This window comes from Cornus florida, unplaced genomic scaffold (assembly GCF_030987335.1).
Source record: "Cornus florida cultivar Cherokee Brave unplaced genomic scaffold, ASM3098733v1 CherokeeBrave_3.0.0_Hap2_Chr10, whole genome shotgun sequence".
NCBI classification, from domain to species: domain Eukaryota; kingdom Viridiplantae; phylum Streptophyta; class Magnoliopsida; order Cornales; family Cornaceae; genus Cornus; species Cornus florida.
The window spans coordinates 50,749,325-50,773,976 of NW_026775580.1; the positions used below are offsets into that span (position 1 = coordinate 50,749,325).

The window sequence follows — 24,652 nt, forward strand, 5'->3', positions numbered from 1 at the left end:
CCTATTTCCCTTACTAAAGGGAAGGGCTGAGTGAAGCGCATAAAACCTACTTCCCTTACTAAAGGGACGGACTGAGTAAAGCTCGTAAAATTTAATTCCCTTATTAAAGGAGTGACGAGCTGAGTGAAGCTCATACAATTTATTCCTTTACCAAGGGAAGATTACCTAGGGGTACTAAAAATAGTACCCAGAGGTAGAGCACCCAAAGGGAAGATTACCCAAGGGTACTAAAAATAGTACCCAGGGGCATAGTACCCAAGGGTACTATTAAGATTACCCAAGGGTACTAAAAATAGTACCCAGAGGCAGAGTATCCAAGGGTACTAAAAATAGTACCCAAGGGAAAATTACCTAAGGGTACCAAAAATAGTACCCAGGGGTAGAGTACCTAAGGATACTAAAAATAGTACCCCGGGGCAAAGTACCCAAGGGTACCAAAAATGGTACCCGGGGGCAGAGTACCCAAGGGTACTAAAAATAGTACCAAGGGGCAGAATACCCAAGGGTACCAAGAATAGTACCCGCGGGTATTGTTCCCAGGGCAAGAGGAAAAAAAAAAAAATTCTTGTTACTGTTCATATGAACAGTACCCGCGGGAATAGTACTTGCGGGTACTGTTCCCAAGGCAAGAAAAAAAAAATTTCTTGTTACTATTCATATGAACAGTACCCGCGGGTACTGTTCCTAGGGCAAGAAGATTAAAAAAAAAAAAAATTTGACATTCCCAAAGCTAGACGAGCAAGTTTAGGAATGAGGGGCAACTGATAGGGAAAAATAACCTACCTTGACCAACCGCCAGACTTCTTCGACATATTTCATTATCAAAGATAAAGATTTTCCTCGGATAAGAATGATGACATTTCTTATCCAGGATAATGAATGATGACGTGGTTCAACAGGGTAAGGATCATCTTGGTACAATTTAAGGAAGTCAAATGAGTAAATCTTATCCCGACAAATCTGGCAACAATCGATCTCCTCTGATCTCGCATAAGCCGATCTCCCGCGGGATCAATCTGATTCCAATCGACAGCCATAAATAGGGCACCAAGCCGTTAAAGAAGGTACGAGAAAAAACTCCTAAACAAAATATACATAATTATTACGTAATACGATTACAAGTACTAACTTGATCGTCAGAGGGTCCTCGGCCGGCACCCCACCGGTGCCATTCGAGGTGATGTCCCTTTGTTTTGCAGGTAAACGCCGTCGTTCCTAGTCGTGAGGATTTCCGCATCAACAATTACAACTCTATAATCTATTCATATATATATTATTTATTATAAATTAAAGAGAGAAGAAAACGTTTGCTCAACACTTGCGTGTCTCTTCCCTATATTTACCCAAATATTATTTATTTATTTATTTATTTTTATTTTTGCTAATATTGTTTCATCTATAGAATTGCTCTTAAAGATATACATTAAAAAATGAATTGTAAGAAATATATATATACAATAATTTTATTTTGTTTTTGAAATTTAATCTTGTATTGCTAGTTTGGCCTCCCAAATGGTTAGTTACAATTCTCATGCATATGAAAAGCTTAAGTGGGGTTAAAAATATTTTAGTGTTTTGGTTTTACTGCGGGTATTTAAAGCTTAACACGTACTATTTTCTACATACGCGCTATACGAACGAGTCTTGTTCAAAGTGGGAGGGCGACTTCCAAGAAATCAACTGTATTCAAACGCTTCGCATGGCTGGGTTTTGAAGTCCGGGTCGTATTGGATTAGAAAATTGCAAATCAAAATAATATCGGTTTGGGTTTGGGTTTGGGTTTGCGTTTGCGTTTGCGTTTGCGTTTGGGCTGACAAATTCAATAATAACTCAAATTTATGATATTAGAGCTAAAAACATAAAACCTTTCGTTACAAAATCATTAAGTGACTACGAAATGATAAGAATGTCCTTAATAATATATTAATATTATATTAAAATAAATTGTGACTTTAAAATGACAATTATGCAATGTGTGATGGTAATCTCCATTGTATGTACCAAATTTAACATAAACTATCACATTTTTTTTTTTGGGAAGGTCATAAACTATCACATTGTTGGTATCAGAACCAACAAAATTGATTTGATTTGATTTCTTTTTTTGTTATATTTGTATTAATAAATTTGGTTTTCATTTATGACTTTGGCCTTTTTGATCATGTCAATGAGAAGAGTATAATTAGTGAGAAACAAAACAAAACCACATCAAATGATTTTGGTTTGTAGGATGAATCAGTAAGGCATAATATGAGTGGTCTTCGTGTCATAACTCGCCAAACATGATTTTGAGTTGACTCGGAACACTTTAACCAGGTCTCCACACATCTGCCTCACGCTCGCTGAACAATTGTTCTGCATCACAACCAAAACTTTTGTCGGACCGTTGATTTTCATCATCGTCTCCTGCGTCGTCTGATGGTGGGACATATAGCATACATTCTAGAGCACCACAATCCCGTCCTCCGTCGCCACAGTTGATGCCTTCATCAGTCTCTACACAATTGTCGGTACGCATGTCTCGTCGTCACAGATCGCCGTCCGGCTTTCTATACACGTCAACACCATCTCCAACAGTTTCAGTGCCTTCTCGATCACCAGAACAATTGTATCGAAACCATAGAGAATTCTCCATACTGTTCGTACAATTCCGAACCGGACGAGTTCTTTCTTGACCGGTCTCGAGGTTGTCACGGCGATTAGAGCTGATAGACCTGCTTCGATCACCGTCCGGTCGGTCAGCAGCTACTACACTCGTGACATGCTTCAAATAATCCTTTTAGGGCTGAAACTGGCTGCGATTTAGGGCTTCAAATCATTAATTTGGGGACTTTAATCGATCAATTAGGGTTTCAAATCATCAATTGGGGCACTTCATTCGATCCGTTACTGCTGCTATGCTATGGAGAAATCCTCACACCACTTCAACGAGAGAGAATAAGAGAAGATAACAAAACTGAAGTAAATACTCAGAAGGGCAATTTCATCCTTTCGAGAGAACAAGTGTATTTTGGTCATTATAATGCAGTAGATGGATTACGTGATGGTCATATGATAAGATACCATTAATGTTAAACGGTCAACTGACGGGGAGAGGGAGTCATATGATATATTTTTAAAAAAATATGAAAGGGTATTATGATAGTTTATGAAATTAAAAAGGTTAGTAGATAGTTTCTGTAAACAACATTGAGTTTTATGTTTTTAGCCATTTTATTTATAAATGATTTGAAACAATTAGTTTACAATAAATTAAAAATTAAATTTTAATTAAATAATTAGCTATTTTATTTTAATTATTTATTTGTTTTATTATTTGGTAAATTATTTTACTAAACAATTTTTTTTTTTTAATTGTTAACTTGTTTTATTTATAAATAATTTGAATCATCTTGACCCCTTGTAGTTTTAATAATATACTTAGTATAACAACTAGTGCGATGCACGTGGAATTATTTAAAATAAATATTATAAAAGATAAATAATTTTTTTCCTTAATTTGGTACTCACACACATATGCTTCCACCGAGACTCTAACTCTTGATTTTCCTTTGGGAAGTAGAAGCTTGATACCTATTGGTAGTAAAAAAAATAATAAAAATTAATTCATTTTAAAGAAAATGAAAAGCAATCATATTTATAATATTTATTCAATATAATTTAATTATAGGTTAAGAGTTTGTAAAACGAAAAGATATTTGAGAAAAAAAAATGAAAAGATATCAATACATTATTAAATAAGATGGATAAAACTAAAATCTTACCAAAGAGTTAGTGGGTAAGAGTAACATTATCTAACTTAGTATCTTTTATCAACCAAATTTAAGTCTTAAAGTGACAAAATTCAACCATTAAATATATATAAAAACTGAAAAACATAAATATATTTATAATGTAATCTCTCTCTTTTTTTTTTTTAAAAAAAAAAAAAAAACTATAAAAGTCTAAACATAAATAAACCGGAAACATATTTAACAATTCAGTCATACAACCATAATTAAAAATAGAAAATAAAAAAATACATAGAAGAATACATGCAATCTATACATAAATATAAATGAACACAGATGCATACTCATATAATTCAAAAATAAATAGTAAAAATAAAGCTTTCGGAACCAAAAATAAAATTAAGTAAAAAATAAACAATAAAAACTACTACGTATATAATATCATAATAACTCTTTGGTCTAAAAATGGATATTCATAATATCCTTAATATTCTTAATAATGGAATGCATTTTGAACATATAAACAGTCTTAAACATATAAACAGTCTTAATGGGTGATATAAGAATTTAATTTACTTTAAAACATACCTATGTTCTTCAGTTCTAACAATAAAAATAAAAAATAAATTTGTATTACCTCAAATACCTTCAAAGAAGTAATGTTCCAGAGATGTTATTCTTATAATCTAAAAATTATTGTAAAAGGAAAAAAAAAATGATAAAAGTTTAAGAAAATTACAAATCCGATACTCCATTAAATAAAAAGTGAACAAAGTAAAAATACAATTACGAACAATAATGAAAACCGATAAACTCATGCTAGCTTAATTAGTTTTTGTTGGTTTTGTGGCTCAAAATTTGTGTGCAGAAAATTAGTTTCATTTTTCGTTTTAGAAGGTTGAAATTTGTAGAGGAAAATGTATCCCATTATGTCTCTATTTTAGAGTTTTGTTCATTATGGTAACGTCTTGTAGACAAGATAAGGAAAACTTATCCAACAAGGAATTGGGTTTGAAGACTCTGTAAATAGAGATGGGTATGAAAGGTTTAGAGAGAGATAGAAGAGAGAAAAAATGTAAGGGGTTTAAGAGTGAGTGTTGTGAGGAGAGGGGAGAGCATATGTAATTCCCGAGTGTATACATGTAGCCTCAAAAGAGATGATAAATGAGTGAGTAGGATTTTGACATGTAGTTGTATATTCTATTCCTTAATTCATAATAGTGAAATCTCTTTCTCCCATGGACGTAATCCTAGAGTTGGGTGAATCATGTAAAATATTGTATTGTATGTGGATGTGTGTGATTATTATCTCCATATATGCTTCTGTTGATGTGATGTGCTAATACTTCTGTTGTGTGTAATGAAGGAGGAATTTAACTCTCAATAATAGCTGTTCGTTGAGTGGGTTGTAGGGAGTCAATATTTTTCTTTTCCTCTTCTTGACCAATTAATTACATATGAAATGTCTAATTTGGCTAGACCCAATAATTTTAACATGGAAATTAAGAACTCATGCATACCGTTGAAAAATTGCACAAAAATGTTAGTCAAGGCACCGTAGATAATATTATAAACAAGTCTGCATGCACAAGTATCTATTGTGGACTTTTTTGTATTCATACTTGTTAAATATAAAAGAGAGAACTCTGTATATTGTATTGATGTGAAATAAGATGTATACAAGAGGGGTTTATATAGGAAGGGTTATGTGTGATGAACAAGTAAACCATATATGTATATGGTAACTATACATATAGTAATCCTATACAAGGTAAACCTATATATGGTAATCCTATATTAGGTTAGAATATGTTATACAATATAGTAATAATATGTTCTAATATATTAGAACAGTCCCCCTCAAAATCAAGGTGGATTAAATGAAACCAGCTTGAGTTTGGAAATGAGATCTTGAAAGCGGCATGATGGAAGCGATCTGATCATGTGAAGTGATGGACCGTAAATGTAAGGTCTTTTGAAGAAGATGAAGACAAACAAAATGACAATCAATCTCAATATATTTAGTGCGCTCATGAAAAATATCATTATGTGCGATCTGGATTGCACTCCTATTATCACAATAAATAGGAGTGGCAGTGGATGAAGAAACTCCCATGTCTTGAAGGAGCCAACGCAACCATAAAAGCTTAGAGTAGTATCAGCAAGCGCCCTGTATTCAGCTTCTGTGCTAGATCGTGTAACCATAGTCTGTTTCTTGCTACGCCAAGAGATAAGTGAATCACCAAGAAAGAAACAATAGCCTGTGGTGGAACGACGATCTGTAGGATTTCATGCCCAGTCTGCATCGAAGTAGGCACGAAGAATAAGCGATGATTGGGAAAAAAAAATGCAGTCTATAAAACATAGTGCCTTTAAGATAACGAAGGATGCGATGAACAACAGCAAAATGAGTGGGTCGAGGGGTAATCATAAACTGACTAACGATATGGATGGCATGAGAGATGTCGGGACGAGTGACAGCGAGATAAACCAGACTACCTACTAATTGGCGATACAAAGTACCATCTCGAAGAGATTCTCCATCATGTAGATTAAGTCTTGTATTGCACTCAAGGGGCGTATCAACAATCTTGCTGTCAGTGAGACCTGATTTTGAGAGAAGATCGGATATGTATTTTGCCTGAGTAAGATAGTAACCATCTGTAGATGTAATTATCTCAAGACCAAGAAAATAACTGAGAGGTCCAAGATCCTTCATCTCGAACTGACGATTGAGAAACTATTTAAGCTCCTAAATTCCCACCAAATCATCGCCAGTAGTGATCATATTATCTACATAAAGTAAAAGGAGAATGATATGATACCTCATTTGATGTGTCGAACAAATGAGGCAGAGTCATATGCACTAGCAGAGTAGCCAAGGTGAGAGATAGGCTGACTGAATTTGGTAAACCAAGCTCTCAGTGCCTATTTGAGATCATACAAGGCACATCTAAGACTGCACACCTTATTAGAATGATGAGGAAAATCTGGAGGAGGCTGCATGTATACTTCATCGAATAAATCACCATTAAGAAAAACATTCTTAACATCCATCTGAAAAAGTCCCCAATGATGAGAAGCAGCCACGACAATAAGAGTTCAAATAGAGGAAAGACGTATAACAGGAGTAAATGTCTCTTCAAAATTAATGCCATATTCCTGTGTGAACCCTCTAGCAACAAGTCGAGCTTTGTAGCGCTCAACAGACCCATCTGAACGAGTCTTGATCTTGTAAACCCATTTGCATCCTACAACAGACTTTCTAGGAGGCATATCAACCAGATCCCACGTATGTATGAGTTATGGATAGTGCATCTAACTCTTCTTTGCATTGCGTGCTGCCATATGGGGTCAAAAGATGCCTCACGAAAAGTTTGAGGTTCATGTAAGGTAACAAAAACATGAAAACAATGAAAATCATTAAGATGTGCAGGTAAATTTCTTACCCTAGTGGAATGAGGGCAAAGATGTTGGGTAGGCGCACAGTCAGGAACCTCAGATGGAGCAGATGAATGGGGACTCAGCTCGTAGAGGGTGGACTATATCAAACGATTCCAAAGAATCAGGAAAGAGACCTACAGAGGTGTCAAATGGGAGAAGAGGAAAAACCTGATCATGAACACCATTAAACTTAGATAATGTATGAAATAGTTTATGCTCCCAGAAAATGACATGATGAGAAATTTTGAGGCGTTTATCAACACGATCATAACATCTATACCCCTTTTGATCAATTTCATAGCCAAGAAAACAACAAAGTCGAGAACGTGGTTGTAACTTATTTCGCTCATGAGGTTGAAAAAGAACAAAACAGGCATAACCAAAGACTTTAAGATGACTGTAGTTGGGAAGTTTTCCATAGAGACGTTCATAGGGTGTTTGATTTTGTAAAAGTGGGGTAGGAACACGATTCATGGTATAACAACAGTAAGAGATGCTTCACCCCAAAAAGATGAAGGCACAGAAGTAGAAAAAGTGAGTGAAAGAGTTAAATCTAAAATATGTCAAAGTTTACGTTTAACTCGACCATTCTGTTGAGATGTGCCAGTACAAGAAGTGTAAAAAATTGTATCGTAATGTTGAAGAATGTGTTAAAATTCATGTTGTCAGTACTCTTGAGCTTTATCAGATCGAAACATTTTGATTGGTTTGGAAAACTGAGTAGCAATCATTTGAGTAAAATCATGAAATATTTTAAGTAATTCAAAACGATTTTTCATTAAAAAATCCATGTGAATCGTGAAAAATCATCAACAAAAACAACAAAATATCTTGATCCTCCCATAGTAGATACGATCGAAGGTCCCCAAACATCAGAATAAATAAGATCAAATGGAGCAGAAGTAAAAGACTCACTTTTATTAAATGGTAAGGCAGGTTATTTTCCCAATTGACATGAAATACAATCAAAAGACTCAAATTTAACCTGACCTAACAAACCCGTAGATGCAAGGGTTTTGAAATGAGATAATGACGCATGACCCAAACGAGAATGCCATAACTCAATAGTAGGATAGGTGGATTGTGTAGAGGCAACAGAAATAGTAGTAGTAAGCAGATGTAATGAAGAAAGTTTAAACAGTCTTCCTATCTTATGGCCTGTCCCAATGATCTGTCCTGTCCGAGGATCCTGTACAACACAACCATTAAAAGAAAAGGTTATGTCCAAGGATCCTGTATACCATAACCATTAGAAAAAAAGGTTATGGTCAATCCCAACTCAGTTAATTGTCCAACTGATAAAAGATTAAGAGAAAGATTTTGAACAAGATAAACATGGGGAACAGATAATTGAGATTGACAAATAGTTCCTATATGACTAACAACCATAGTGGAACCATCAGCTGTGTGTATGACAGGAGAGTGAGAAGTAGGAGTCTGGGATGTGAGTAAGGTAGGATCAGGTGTCATGTGATTGCAGCAAGCAGAGTCAAAATACCAAGAACCATGTTTACCTGGTGTAGTAGAAAGAGCAGTGGAAGATACACCTGGATATTGAGATAAAACCTGGTTGAGAACTGCCTCAAGGTCAGTTGTAAAGAAAACAGATGAGACACATGTTACTACAAGAAAAACAGTTTTTTAGAATGCCTTTTTTACCACGGTTTTAAAATAACCATGGTAGAAAATGTCTTTGACCACGGTTTTTTAAAACCGTGGTAAAAAGTAATATATTTTACCACGGTTATTGTAAAATCGTGGTAGAAAAACTTTCTATCATGATTAATGAAAAATCGTGGTAGTAATTATACTTTCTACCACAGTTATAATAGAATCGTGATAAAAAATGAATTTATTTTATCAAAGTTGGTAAAAAGTGAATTTAAATTTAGCACGTATTTATTCAGACTTTTATATCGCTCTTTTTATCACGGTCAATGAAAAACTGTGGTAGTAGGATGCAGGCACCGTGGTAGAAAGTGAATTTGGATTAAGGCCGTCTTATTCCCGTTACTTTCTTAAAATTTTAGGGCAAATCATTTTAGGCCACACACCCCATACCACACATGTTAGGGCAAATCATTTCAGCCTCCCAAATCACATCTATCTCTATTCTCGTTCTCAACTCTGAACTTGCCCTCTCTCTGTCTCTGCAACTGCAAACTACAAAATCTACAAGAATCAAATCAGCCTCCCAAATCGCCCCCATCTTTATTGTCGTTCTCAGCTCTGAACTTGCCCTCTCTCTGTCTCTACAACTACAAACTACAAAATCTACAAGAATCAGAACCCATATTGGCATATCATTTCAGATTGTTTAAAAAATTAAAACCCATATCCTTCAGTTTCCATCGCCTACTGTTCCAGTTCGGGTTCGCCATTCGAAAGATTTAGCCTCAGGCCTGTTGTCTCTCAACTCTCAAGCCCTCTCTACTCTCTCATAAGGATAACGTTGAGTAACAACTTGAAGATCAGCAATTGACCAAAATTACAGAACTCTACAGGTAAATGTTTCTCTTATATCTTTCATCTCAATATGTTGGTGAAATATTTATCTCCGTATGTGGATAAGTAATTGTGATGAAAAATCAGTTTGGGATTTGAGGATTTTACTAAATTAATTTGATGCAATTTATTGATTTTCTTGACGCCCTGGGTTTAATTAGAGTTCTATTATGTTTTATGTTTGTGAATTAATTAAAAAGGATCTCAAAATTTCATCATCTCTCGTGCATTTTAATGTGAAAAGCCTTGTGAAACTCAATCATGATCAATAAATTGGCATCTATAACTGTTGCTATGATTTATGAAGATGTCTAATTTTCGGGGAGCTGTTTAGTTTCTGCCAAAGAATGATTCCGTTGTAGTGACCATAAAGGATTTTGGGTATTCCCACAAATTTGGTGTGTTTTGTTTTGCCATGTTAAATATGTTTTACCCTATCATGGTCGGGGAATTAGGATGTTTTGACTAAACTTCCACCTTTTGTTGATTAGCGAACCCATTTGGGTTTTTAGCTTTAGTAACTCCTTGTATTAGAAAAAACTTTGAATGGATTAGTGTAAAGACAACACTTATTGTGTCCACGTCTTTGGTGTGGATGGTACACTGATTCACCTTTTCTGTTCTGGTATCAGTTACTGAAAATAACATTAGTTGGTGATATTGCTTTAGTAAAATGACATGGTATCATTGTTCTGTTAATAAAAAATAAAAAAATAAAAAAATATTCACATTCCCTGCCATTTTAACGCTAATGATAATGTCATGTTGAAAGGTCCCCCCACCTTTGTTGCACTGTGCTTTTTCTTTTTTCTTTTTTCTTTTTTAAAGTATTGAGACTGGAATTCGGTCTTCAAGCTCTTATCGACTTGACAGATTGTAGGGGGGAGATAACAGCTAACTTTCGCTCTCTCCCTCAAGCTAATACAAGCAAGGATGCAGACTTATGGATCCCAACAGACACAAAACACATGGTGAAGCCATCATTTCTAGTCCAGCTAATAGTTCATGTACCATAAAAGGCTACCTCTCATGTTAATGATGAAAACACATTCTCTACAATTTCTATAATCATTATAGTTGGACTCCATAAGCTTTTTAGCTACCTTCAATCTATAAAAGGCTAGTTGTTTTATATGTTTGTTGGGCAACAAAGCAATTTAGTAATAAAGCAAATATATATATATAAATGGTGATTTACACAGAGGATTTTTACTTTGGTCTTGGTTGTTTACAGAAGAGAAGGGATGACCCCTTTTCATACTAGCATATATAAAGAGAAGAGAATTTTAAGACCATGCATATATGAAGCTAGATTTTACTAAAAATAACAAGTGCCTACTTTTCACCCTCACTTAAAATATAAGACTTATAAATGTTCATAATTAATCTTCAATACTATTATACTCCCCTTTAAAAAAATTGATTATTCTCCACTGTTTTTGCTGTATTTTTATATCCTAAGATTGCAACAACTACTATAATTCCTCTTGTTCTTGCAAATTTCTTTTCCACGAAGTTAAGCTTCAATAAAAAATAAATAAAACTTAAGTTTTTATAGCTTAGATACCTGTTGAATATAAAAATATAAAATTCATCATTCCTCTCATAATCAAATGCAAATTTCTCATGCAATAACATAAGAGGAAAAATTTTATTTGTAACCTTTTTTTTTTTTTTTTTTTCTAATTCTTCTCAATAAGTATACATTTGTCACTATCAAAAAAAAAAAATTTATGCAGCAACTGTCTAACACTTGTAAACTACAAAAAAGGAAAATATCAAATAAACAATTTAATAGCTCCTTTTGTTTTCCTTCATCTCTTTTCCACATCCCCATGCTTAACTTTTCAAGAGACTTCTACTTGGCTGTGTTTTGTCATGTGAGCTGTCTTTCAATTCCTTTTTCATATGATTAGTATTTTGTAATTCTTGTTGAACATTCATGTAGGAAGAAAAAAACTAATGTGACTCATTTTCCTGAAAAATATATGCTTAATTCTTTTCATTTTTATATTTTTAACAAGCAATCCTTTGTGAATGATGAGGCTTCTTCATCTTGTACATCTAAAATTACAAATTTTGGACTCATGCCCCTACTTTTTTGCAATTTTATCATGGTGAATCCAAGTTTCCTCATAATTTCTTTGATACACTTTTCTGCCTTTGTCCTTGATACACCTTTGATAAATTTTGATTTCCTCCTTGACTTTTAAGGTCTTAACCTAAATGAGCCTCTTCCTCTTTCTTAATTTAGTCTCATTCAATTTCAATTTATAGTCACGTAAATGCATGTCGAGATGGTGCAGACCAAACTATTACATCAATTGAAACTACTCACAGTTTGATTGTGGAGCATTGGATTGATTAAAAAAAATAAAAATCCTTAGAACATTAAGAGTGAAATATTGAGTTGATTTCAGCAACATTGCTGTCATCTTCCTGATCATGAAATTTGCTGAATTTAATGCAGATCACTGGGAATGGTGCTCCCTGATGTCAAGTACTTTACAGAAGCTTCAGTTGCTGCCTTGCGAATATTTAATAGGATTGACCGGATTCCTGAAATCGATGGTGAAGACTAAGGTAGGTTCAAGTGTGTGTTGATCATTTAACCTACCTAGTAATTTTGTTTCAATAAGAATGATGAAGTTAAAGCAATATTGTTTCTTCAATTTACTGGTGATCCTATTCAGAATATAAAGTGCTGACGTGATCAGATGTAACAGGTGGGTGAAAGAGGGTCTCTTTTATTAGGTGGACAAAAGCAGCGGATTGCCATTGCTAGAGCTATCATTAAGAACCCTGTGATTTTACAAGGTATATCTTTTATAATGTATTATATATGTTCTTTGGAATTGAGTCCTTTTTAACTCTATTTTTCATATTATAATTTTAAAAGAACAGTCAACCAGATGAAATTTTAACTATTTTTTGGTTTAAATTAAAATTTCGTTTCAGAAAAATTAACAAACAGTTCTCAAGTTTCTCTAAAAGTTCATAAGTTAATACTTGTAGGGCGACCTCGTACTGAGGTTTTAATGGTCTCAGACCCCTTGCCTAGTAGAGGACTTGATGTTTTCCTTTTCAATCATGGATGAGGAATAGAGATCTATTACAACCCCATTTTTTGTAGTTCATTGCAATGTGAAAGTTGTTGTCTTGTAATTGCTTCATTTGTTTATTTTGTGTTTGACTGACATACTTAATTTGGGTTGTATCAACTGGCAAGGCATCATGTTGACAAGCCCCTTGTTAGGAGATGTGTTACCAATTCCTGTTTCAATAATACAAGAGATAGGAAGTGAGGATTTTGATTTTGTTTGTGTTTAAAGAAAGGGTAGTAAATCTGGTGTGTGTGGGGAGGGGGGAATGGAAGTTACATATTAAGCGATTTCTTTCTTCATTCCTCATATATCTGCAACATACATTTTACTTTAGGTCTTCCACATTTATAAGAGCCTAAAAACTCAATATATATAATTTTGGCAACTTTACAATTTGGTAACTTTACAATTTGTTTTACATTCTCTTACTTCAACTATTACATTTTGTAGGTCAAAGTTAGGATTACGGGATTGCGGTTCCCATTACTTTTTTTGTTGCCGTTATATTTTTTGTATGGCTCATGATCAAGAAGTTGCATATATGGAAAAGAGAGACTAAAACAGAACAAGAAGATATGAAGAATTTTTGTTTTATTTTGGTTAAGTAAAGATATAAGCTTATGGATCATGCACTTATTTGAAATTTGTATATATTTTTGTATAAAATCATGATTTGGAATTGGTTATATATATATATATATATGATGTTATTGGCCAGTTGTAAGTTATTTTGGTTATGATGTTATTTTTTATTTATAGGGTTCGCTTCTTGGATCCTTTCAAGGCTAGTAGTAGGGCAAAAAAAAAAAAAAACAGGGCCTCATAGGGGTTGTACACTATTTAAAAAAAAAATAATAATATAACACTTTTTACCACGGTTCTGCACCGCAGTAGAAAGAAGACTTTCTATCCGGTTATGCACCATGGTAGAAAGTCTTTTTTCTACCACGATGCAAAATCGTGGTAGAAAGTGGACTTTCTACCACGGTGTAGAACTTTATACGATGGCTGTTTCTACCACGGTTCAAAATCGTGGTAAAAAGCCTTTTCCACCGTGGTAAAAAGTTATTTTTCTTGTAGTGTGTAGAGTCACCAGAAGAGTTGTTGACTGGTGTTGAAGATGATGGTGACAGATATTCAGTGTTAGCCACAGCTGTAGTAGAGTGATAGAGAAGCTGACTACATACTGGTTCAAAATCATCATGAAGGCTCATCAGAAACTAATAAAGTCCAATCTGGTTGCGATAGGCGAGAAATTTTTTTGCTTCAGAAGAATGTTCCTATGTTGGATCAATAAGAGCTAATTGATCCCATATACATTGCATCTAAGAGAAGAATTCATTAATTTGCTGACCTTATTCTTGTCTAAGAGTGGAAAGTTGAACCATTAATTAAAAGTGGTAAGCCCTATCAGAACCAGAGTAGCGAGAGACAAGCATGTCCCGGATCTCCTTGGTTGTCTCGTAACTCCCAAATTCCATACCAATGGAAGAAGTGGATGTGTTGCGAAACCATGTGATGATCTTGTAATTGTTGCTGTCTCGGTCTTTAACATGTGTGGCATAGGCATCTAATGTCTCTTCGGTGGTTTTAGTAGGTGTTGTACGATCTCCAGTAACAAAGGGACCATAACTTGTGACCTTTCAAAAAACTGCGCATAGATTGACCCCAAAAGGAGTAATTGTCACCATTAAGAATAACTGAAATAGGGTGAGTTACTTTGTTTTGGGCCATTTAGAAATTTCAAATGCAAAAACGGACTGCGAATTTAGAATCAGCGCGAAAAACTAGGCTGGATAGGTATTTTTAGGAAAAAAATTCAGACATTGCTAACGTGGCGTTGAGGTGGTAGCAGTGACGTGGTAGAATGATGACGTGGCACTAGATGACGTGGCACATGATAATGTGGCAAGCTGATGTGGCTTCGGCGTGTGGAGGTGCGTACGTGGATGACGAAACAACCTAGCTGAATCTTTCGGCGGCACGTGGGAGCGCATGCAAGGTTGTTTCCAACGGGTTTTGGTGGCGTTAGGATGATTTGAGAGTATTCTTGCGCCTGGTATGCTCAAAATTACAAAAGAACTTGTGGAACCCCCTAACAAGATGAATGCTTGATGAACTGATTGAAAACCATCAAATAAATAAAAATAAAATAAAATAATATATATATATATATATTTAAGATAAAGTATACAGAGAATTTGACTCTGATACCATGTTAAATATAAAAGAGAGAACTCTGTATATTGTATTGATATGAAATAAGATGTATACAAGAGGGGTTTATATAGGAGGGGTTATGTGTGATGAACAAGTAAACCATATATGTATATGGTAACTATACATATGGTAATCCTATACAAGGTAAACCTATATATGGTTACTACAACAAATTAGGGTTCTTGCCACAACCCACTTCGTGGCAAAAACCTTCAAATTTCGTGGTGAAAGTGATGAGCGCTGAAAAATGCGTATTTAAACCCCTTAAGCTTAAGCATTCTAGTACATTTATCTATCTTACTTTACTGTCTCAGATTGATTTCGTATTATTTCCATTTTCAGGCACTTATCCCGAAAATAAGCTAAATCAGCCAAATAAGAGCAGAAATAAAGCAATTCTGGGATAAATCAAAGAAAGGAGCCAAGTGGAAGCAAAAGGAAGAAAAAGGTGGAAATCAACATCTTCGATCGATCTTAACACTTCAAGATGGATCAGAGCTATGATGACATTTTCAGAGATCTCAAAAGTTCGATCGATCCAACACCATTCTTCGATCGATCGAACTACCTTGTCATTATTTAAATGATTGATCTTATCTAGTTGTACCACCCTACCAACCACTTTTGTCCTTTTCCCAAAAATATCTTGAAAATATCTTAGATTTGTCTTTATCCAAAAAGAGCCACCATTGAGGATCGATCCAACTTCAGTTCGATAGATTTCAGTCATGTTCGATCGATCAAAGTCCAAGGTTCGATCGATCGAACTTCCTCCAGTGCGAAAAAGTTTAATCTCCAGCTCACCAAAAGTTGTCATTTATCCAATCATTGGGGAATATTTTATGCACGACCCCAGCTCATTTTGGGTGTCATTTGACCTGCCTATATAAGGATAAGGATTACTTTTTACACAATAAAACATACCACCTCATATCATATCATCTCATATCGTGTAAGAACTCTTGGAGAGCAATCTTAGAGGAGAAGGAGGCTAGAGACACCATTGGAGACTCTTCATCAACCAATGAGCAAATCTCTACCATAGAGTTAGCCCTTGAGGGTTGGAGAAGCACTACCATGAGTGACTAGAGTTAGCCCCAAACATGCTTTCTACATCTTGATTTTGTGTATTATTGAGGGATTAGTGTTCTAATACATGTTTTGACACTTTTATATATATAGATCTTGTTTATTCAATGATTTATGTGGTTTAATACTTCCAATTGACCATTTCATTCTATCCATATGTCTATGTATGTTAGAATAGATGTTCATGTGTTTGTCTCTACTTCTTGTGTTATTGGTGCGTGTCTATATGTATTAATGCCATAGATCTAGAGATTGTCAAAACATTGTGCTTAAAGGAATGCTCTTGTAATTGTCTGGATGGTCCATGCTCATTTCTTGATGGATTGTGCCTCTCCCTTAGCTTAGTTAGTTTAATTTCATGTCATTAACTTAATTGTAGTGTAGTGGTAGCATAGTTGTTAGATGGCAGGACAATCCATGCTTGTTGTTTGATGTTCCATAGTTTTGAATGCAAGTAGCATATGTCTCTAACCTTGTGGTGTATCTGGCTTGTAAGCTTAATGAAAGGATTAATGACTTACTAGATATATTGTGCTTTTCACATGCTATTTAGATAATATATACTTAATTGCTAGATATATTGTGCTTTTCACATGTTGATTAAACAATGTATGCTTAATTGGTCACCCTTGCTAGTTGAATCAACCAAACACACACACATCAATATTGCAACACACATTTCCCTCATTAGTCACTTGTTAAGGGTGTAGAAAAACATTGTTTGGTGGTAACCTCTAAACCCCAAGATCTCTCTCTCTTTTACTTACTCTTTATTGCATTTAATTATTTAGTTTAATTTGCTCTAGTTTAATCAACCAACCAACTATTTGTTTGATCACTCGACCTACTAACCCTAATAGCGATTCCATAACCAAATTCGACTCCAATCCCTTGGGACGATCCCTACTCACCTTAACTATATTTTTAGGGAAGGTAGTAGTGGCTTCTATAAATGTAAAACTTGACCCTCGTCTTAATGCACACTCTCTAAGCTTGTGGTGTAGGACGATTTGGAACCACCACCAGAAAGCCTTTTAGCCACAAGAAATAGCTTGTGGCTCAGTCGTGGGCGTAGCCCCGTCATAGATTGTCAATAACCACGACTAAAATTTTTTTTGGCAAAATGTGGAACTTTTGCCACAAAACTTGAACTCGTGGTAAAATACCTCCTATCGCCACAAGCTATTTCGTAGCTAAATAACAATACTTTCGTGGCAATTAGCAATCTCGATATAAGAATTAATCGTGGCTAATTCAATACTTTTGCAACGAAAATATATATCGTGGCTAATTTAACCCTTTTCCCATGGAATTTATTTGTGGCTATAATTCTAATTGCCCACGAATATATGTCGTGGAAAATATCCAAAATAGGCCACGGAATTCATTCGTAGTTATAATTCTAATTGCCCACGAATATATGTCGTGGCTATAATTCTAATTGCCCACGAATATATGTCGTGGCAAATATCCAAAATAGGCCACAGAGTTCATTCGTGGCTATAATTCTATTTGCCGACGAATATATGTCGTGACAAATATCCAAAATTGGCCATGGAGTTCATTCGTGGCTATAATTCTAATTGCCCACGAATATATATCGTGACAATTACTCAAAATAAGCCACGGAATTCATTCGTGGCTATAATTCTAATTGCCCACGAATATATGCCGTGGCCATTATACATTTTTTCAATATATTAATTTTTTTGAATTTATATATATATATATATATATATATATATATATATATATTAATAACATATTAATATGGCACCAATTATAATTTTATAACCTATAAATTATTAACTTTATAAACAATATCATAAATAAAATTTAATCACACATCAAAATGATTATGCAAATAAAGAAATACTTGATATTATATACCACACCAACCAAAAAGTATTGTTTACAACATATACAATAAAACCCATCGCGCAAAAAAAACAAAAAAGGAGTCTTAGCATCTGAACAAAAACTAGCTAGTATCCTTATCTGAGATCTTAGACAAAAATGAGGTATAGAATCCTAAACAAAGGATTCAAAGATTTGGACATAAACAAAAAGAGTTTGAATTCTTATAGCATGAGCCCATCCAACAATCTGCAAAACCAACATTGAATAAATACAATTAGCGTCCATGTAAAAAAAAAAAAAAAAAAAAAAAAAAGAAAGGAGAGAAAGAAAGATGAACCCAAAGCTAAGTTTTCAAAATATACTACATGAAATAAAAAATATAAATAGAAAATAAGAACACCAATAGAAAAGATTTATCAACTCATTAAAGATAAGGAAAAGTATAAATAATAAAAAAAAACATAATATTATTAAGATTTATCATTGACAAGTTACGCTTTGAAAATTCAATATATAAGAATATTTACTTTGTGAAACAAAATTAATCATATTACTTTTTATGTTATTCCTCGCTACACTACAACAAAAATGATTATTAGCAATGTGACATTTACAAGATACATAGTCTAAGTGTTGTTAATTAGTTACCTTTTGTAAGATGCTCATTATTTTAGTCTACAACACTTTTAGACCCTTGTTAATGTTTTATTAAATTTTAGCGCTCAAACTCTCACTTTTCAGTATTCTGTAACAGAAAGAATAACCTTTATTACATGCACTCTCCCATGTCTTATGCAAAAATGAATTCTTGTAACATGGATCAATCAAGAATCTAGAAACCGATGATGTACAATTAGTACCTATGTCAATTAGAAAAATGAATCCAAAGATGAACTCTAAAAACATTTCATCATAAAGAAAAAAGTTCCATTAAGAAGCACTAAAAATTGAATCTTCCATTTAAGTATATATGTGTGATCCCATTACAACACTAATATATTGTGTGCAGGATATTAATATATATGGTCTCCATGCAACATTAAGCATAGAAAATTAAACATAAAATTGCTTTTGGTTAAACTGTATATTCACTAAGTGATCAAAATAGATAACAGATAATTAATCACCGCAAGCAATTAATCAGCCAACATTTCATACACATTATATTTGAGAACTATTTTGGTAAAATTGAAAGATTTTAACGAGAACTATTTATTTGAGGATCACAAAACTAAATGGTATAATCCAGGGCTTAAGTTGCACACTACATTGTTGAACAAAATAATAAATATAGTAAATATAATTAAAACTGCTTTATTCAATAGAAGTGTCATGTTTAGCCAATGTTATACGCTGCAAAATTTGATTCGATGTGATAGAACTATGTTAATGTTGTTCCAGTAATGCTTATTTGTTCCGAGTGTCATCTAATTCTTCATCAAAATTTACCTTTGAAAATCTGGAGGTAGTGACCAATATTCTTATAGTGGTGACTTAAGTTTATAGCAGTTTTGAAGTGGGGAAAAATTGGGGTGTTGGATGAGGTTGTCAAGGTTATTACACTAAGTCCTATCAACTTAAGTTTAGCCCTTTCTTCAAGGAAAACATTTAAGATTCTGCAACACTTGGGAACTAGTTGTGCTTGATTCAAATGAACTTTTTTTGCTGGCTACATAAATAGGTAGGATTGCTAACCTAATCAATTTATTTGCAAATATCAAGACAGGCCAAAAACAACAACCCTAACCAAAAGTAAACTAAACTGAACAAATGAACTAAAACGTACCAAGGAAAAGATCAAACATTGAGAATGCATTGGAAAAACTCTATCACCAAAAATGGAGCATTGAACCAACAAGAAAGCCATTTCTACCAAAACCAATCATTCTGAAGAGAAACCAAACATATCCCGAAAAAAAATTGACTAAAAAAACCCCAAACAAAAGAACCCACAATAGGCACACATATATAACCATACATAACATGCCCATACATGATCAATCTGAATCAAACTTGAGTTCCAATCAATTAGAATCATGTTGACCAACAAATAATTGTTAATGCAACCAAAATCAACCAACAATTTGATATATAAAAAAAAAGCTAAAAATTAATAACTCTAAAAAACCCTAAAAATTTAAAACTTAAAAGCCCAATCATACCTATATATATATAGAATAAAAAATACTTAATTTATACATGATTCAAGTTCATGATTCTCAAAAGGTGTGTACCCTTCAACTTCCAAATTGCTCTTTGTTTTGCATTGTGTATCGGTGTGCTGTTTGCTAGTTTTGACACATTTAGATATCATAAAAATCTGTTACTTGCTATTCTGCAAAATATTTGCCTTTCTATGTTTTTCTTTTAACTTGATAGGTATTCTATTTAAGAATTTTTCTAACAATTTTATTTTCTTCCTAAAAAAATGAGACTAAATTTCATTCTCATTGACCGTGAAAATTCTAAGTGGTTAAATGACTAAAATAAATTTTTGAATGAGGTAAAAAATTAATATAACTAGCTCTATTAATAAGGAGTAACTTACCATAAACGATGATTGTTTTGGGGTGATATAAACTTAGCAATCCTTGCTGTCAGATTAGCAAGCTTAGTCTCCAAGGAGTTAATTGTCTGTTGTTGTTGTTGGGCATTGCGGTCCTGTTCCACCTTGTATTGCTGCATCTCACGAATCTTCTCCTCTTGTTCTAGCATCTTTATAGATTGATCCTCCATCTTCTGTTGCATCATTTGATTTTGCTCTTGTAGCTGCTCTTGCATGGCTTGATTCTGTTCCTGCAACTGTGCCTCTAATTGGTTTGCTCTTTGTTTGGCCTCTGCAATTTCTATCTGATGGCATTTTGAAACAGTGATGGGTGCTTACCCATATCCGAGACCTTTAAAGTATCTTGACTTGTGACCAATTACTTAGGAAAAGGCTTCAGTTGGGGTCATTTGCACCAATCCCGATTCAGATGAATCATCAGATGCATGAGATTGTAGATTCTGGACCATCTTTGCCTACAATGACAAGTTGTGAGGATAACATATTAATTATAGAAAATCATTTATGAACAACTATCCAAGATTTAGCACACCAGTCTTTAAGTAGAGTCTAAAATATAACTTTTCACTGAGATTTTTGGTCTACATAAGCTTAGTCTTCTACCAGCTTTCTACTAGAACCTTTCTTTTCTTAGACAGTGCATAGCTAATACTTTTATAAATTATGAGCTGCATGGGCTTGTTTTCATATCTTTTTTTATTTCATCATCATTCAGCTAACAACTTATTATAATTTTATCATACATATATTTATATATATAAATGAAAGATATACTTCATTAATCTTATCAAATCATCAATGGATCATTCATTAAACTAGAATATATACTCCCCTTACTCTTTCTTTTCCTCAATATTTTTTTCAAACAAAAAAGGAAAATTAAACCTCTTTTTAAAAACAAAAATCTTAGACAATGCATAGCTAATACTTTTAGTAATGACAGAGCAAAAAGATTAGTCAACCAAAAATTTAATATTGTTCAAGCTCTTGTTTAACTTAAAAACTTACATGTAACTCCTCACATTGTGGTGTCATCCATGTCCCTTTTTTCTCTCCTTTCTCTCGGCAGTGTGTCTTTTTGTAGAAAGTCACCAAATCAGGCTCCTCTTGTGTCTCCTCGTTTCTCTGATTCATTTTGAAATAGTTTTAGGATTATGTATACAAATTTCTCATTATAAATAATAAGATCATAGTGAGAGTATAAGTTAACAAACCATCTCATATCGAGACCTAAAAAAAGGTTTCGAGCCAGAACAATGATTTGTGACATTCTTCTCCCTGTTTTTTGTGTTTGTCCCACTCTTTTTCTACATACAAATTTACAAATAATAAGTATGAAAAGGTCAGAGTATGAAAAACAAAAATTATAAGTAAATAAATGAGGGGGTACTTACCAAAAATTCATCATTAATAAACATATCACAGACAACCTGCTAATCCTCGTCTTCAACTCCCTCATAAGAATGACGACGTGCCTCTAAGACATTACCTTTGAAAGACTTAAAATACACATGCATGTCATACTTCCACGCTCTGAACCTATCACCGAAGAATGTGTATATACCTTTTCAAAATTCTGTGAGGTCTGTCCCCTCTATCCGTACGTCAAACTTATCCAAAAAGAATGTTGATATCATAGACATCAAGTATTAGTTTTCAAGTAATTGGATAATAAATCTAAATAAAAAATTAAATACTTAAATAAAATAATTAATTCTTACTTACCATTAATGCTCGATATAGCACGTCATTAGTAGCCTCATCCACATGTAACCAAGTCCCGCAAGTGATAGGTGCGCGTGTACGACATATTAAACCAACTTCAGTTCCAAAGTTCTTAGCCCAACCACCCACTAGCCTATGTTGGCCCTTACGAAAAATTACAACAGGTTTAGGACCTTTCTTTGCTAAAGATGTAGCGAGTGCGACTCCTGTTGTTTTACAACGCTTGGTCTTTGACGTGGAAGTAACTATAATAATGACAATGATCAAAAAGATTGATAGTAAGATATACTAATAAACATCACACGTTGCATGGATAAAATGACATGGAAAAAAGAAAAAAAAAAAAAAAAAAAAAAAAAATTACCTGAACCAGATATGTCAGTTGCAGCATTGGATGTAGGTGAAGGTGTGGTAGTGGGAATATGAGTTGAAGTCGAACTAAGAGAAGGGATATCGGTGCTTGTGGGCATTGGAAAAGTATGGGGAGTGGGACTAGGAGGAATGGGGTCATTAGTGCTTGTGGGAATGGGTGTGGGAACAAGACTTGGAGTAGGACTAATATTGGGAGCATTAAAGCTCGTGGGAGTGGGTGTTGGAACAAGACTCGGAGTTAGAATACTAGTGGGGACATCACTGCCTATAGTCATGGACATGGATGTATCAACACAAGAGGATGAGTTAATTGCCGAAAGCTTGCGTTTCTTAAGCCGTCCAAGTCCAGCCATGACGCACAATTTAATCTGAATAAAATTGACATACCAAAAAGAGCCACTCCATTAAATAATCAATAGGGTTTAGGAAAATTAGTTACTAGAAAAAACAAGAAATACATAAAGGATATCATGCATCAAGAAAACTAAAAGTCATTGAAGAGGACCTTTATTACTTAATTCCCTAGTGGATAGCATAAACAAATATATATATATATATATATATATATATATATATTAATTGCCCAGCATGTGTTCAGAGCATGCAGTGTGTTGTGGGTAGAGTATAGGCAGACCTAACTTCTACTATTAGTTTGCTTGTGCTTGTTCTTCACAATGTAGTAACAAATATATATATATATATATTATACATTGAAAACACATAAGGTATTGAAAAATACAATGTTTTAATGAAAAGATAATTATAAACGTAACTTGAGTATAAATAGCAAATAAATATATTCTGGAGACACACAACATGAAAGCACAATTTTTATAGATCTTTCTAGCAAATAAACATGATCAGATCTTTCGAAACAAATAGATGATATCAAACCTAAACACAAAATTAAAACCTAAATTAGCAATGACAACAAATAGATGATTTGTAATAGGTGTCGTTATTGTTTTAATCAAATCTCTTTCCTCAAAGCATCAAGAAGTTACCTAAAAAGGTACAAAATATAGTAGCTCAAAGAGAAATATACAGTATATATACAAAATAAAGAGACAATCTCATTCTTGAAACCCTGAACACCAAATTAAAAGTAGAAATTCTTTAATTGTAAATCAAATCTCTAATAGAAGAGTGACAACTCATTCTTGAAACCCTAAACACCAAATTAAAACTAGAAATCCTTTAATTGTAAATCAAATCTCTAATAGAAGAGAGAGAACTAAAATCAGAAATTCTTTAATTGTAAATGAAATCTTTAATACAAGAGTGATAACTCTTACCAGAGATGTTGAATGATCTGATTATAGAGAACGATCTGATGCCTACGGCGGAAGAGGGATGGTTACGTTATTGAGAGCAGATGGGATGAGGGAAGTAATGAAAGATTATGATATTTAGGATTCTAATAGCTATGAAGTTCCTTTTCCCTAAATTTTAGGCACTAAACTTTGGCGCTTTAGCACATTGAACAAAAATTTTGGCGTTGTTGCGTACTTTTAACCAAGAGTGATAACTTTTGGTGTTATAGTGTGCTTAACCAAAAATAATTATAAAAAAAGTTAAATATAATAAAAATCTTATTACAAATATTTTTAGTACTTGTTTTTTTGAGAAATTTTTATAAATTACTTTTTTTTAAAAAGTATAAATTATTTCCAAATTTATAAATTTTTATAAGCAATTTAAATAAACAAACTATTTTGTAAAATATAATGATATGGACCGCAAGTATCATACAAATTAAACTAATCTTCATATATTTTTAGTAAATTAATTAATTTAAATAATAAATAATTAATCTCTAATTACATACAATCTTATTTTTTTATATGTTGTTTCTCTATTAGTTTAGATACTTCACATCTTATGTGATGGCTAAATTTGATTAAAAATAAATATTTTAAAAATAACAAATGTATAAAATAAATTCATTTTCAAAATTATTTATTATATCAATTAGTATATGTATATACATACACTCATCATATGTTGGTTTTTATGTTGCAAAATTAAACAAAAAA

The 24,652-nt window shown here is 33.3% G+C and overlaps 3 protein-coding genes across 5 annotated transcripts; 1 reads left to right on the top strand and 2 right to left on the bottom strand.

The window, feature by feature from the left end:
- The first annotated feature begins 9,231 nt into the window (after positions 1–9,231).
- Positions 9,232–16,201, top strand: LOC132279303 (uncharacterized). 3 transcript variants are annotated; one of them, XM_059781231.1, is made up of 5 exons: positions 9,232–9,679; positions 10,554–10,651; positions 12,151–12,263; positions 12,407–12,497; positions 15,347–16,201. In XM_059781231.1, exons 2-5 carry the CDS (start codon positions 10,624–10,626, stop codon positions 15,409–15,411), a joined length of 297 nt encoding a protein of 98 aa, XP_059637214.1. In that variant the 5' UTR covers positions 9,232–9,679; positions 10,554–10,623; the 3' UTR covers positions 15,412–16,201. The 3 variants fall into 3 exon arrangements, 2 of the variants coding, with proteins under 2 accessions (XP_059637214.1, XP_059637215.1); XM_059781232.1 differs by lacking the exon at positions 15,347–16,201 and adding an exon at positions 13,235–13,472 and having other exon boundaries at positions 9,237–9,679; XR_009471292.1 differs by lacking the exons at positions 10,554–10,651; positions 15,347–16,201 and adding an exon at positions 13,235–13,472 and having other exon boundaries at positions 9,244–9,679.
- A 1,757-nt stretch (positions 16,202–17,958) lies between these two features.
- Positions 17,959–22,249, bottom strand: LOC132279302 (uncharacterized). Its single transcript, XM_059781230.1, has 5 exons — positions 21,914–22,249; positions 21,734–21,826; positions 21,528–21,644; positions 20,502–20,974; positions 17,959–18,199 (listed from the first exon to the last, which is right to left on the bottom strand). The coding sequence occupies exons 1-4, from the start codon at positions 21,935–21,937 to the stop codon at positions 20,882–20,884; spliced, it is 327 nt and encodes a 108-aa protein (XP_059637213.1). The 5' UTR covers positions 21,938–22,249; the 3' UTR covers positions 17,959–18,199; positions 20,502–20,881.
- LOC132279301 (uncharacterized) lies at positions 21,914–24,108 on the bottom strand. The gene is made up of 4 exons (XM_059781229.1): positions 23,912–24,108; positions 22,609–22,984; positions 22,245–22,489; positions 21,914–22,129 (listed from the first exon to the last, which is right to left on the bottom strand). The coding sequence occupies exons 2-4, from the start codon at positions 22,967–22,969 to the stop codon at positions 22,088–22,090; spliced, it is 648 nt and encodes a 215-aa protein (XP_059637212.1). The 5' UTR covers positions 22,970–22,984; positions 23,912–24,108; the 3' UTR covers positions 21,914–22,087.
- Between the last annotated feature and the right edge of the window lie 544 nt (positions 24,109–24,652).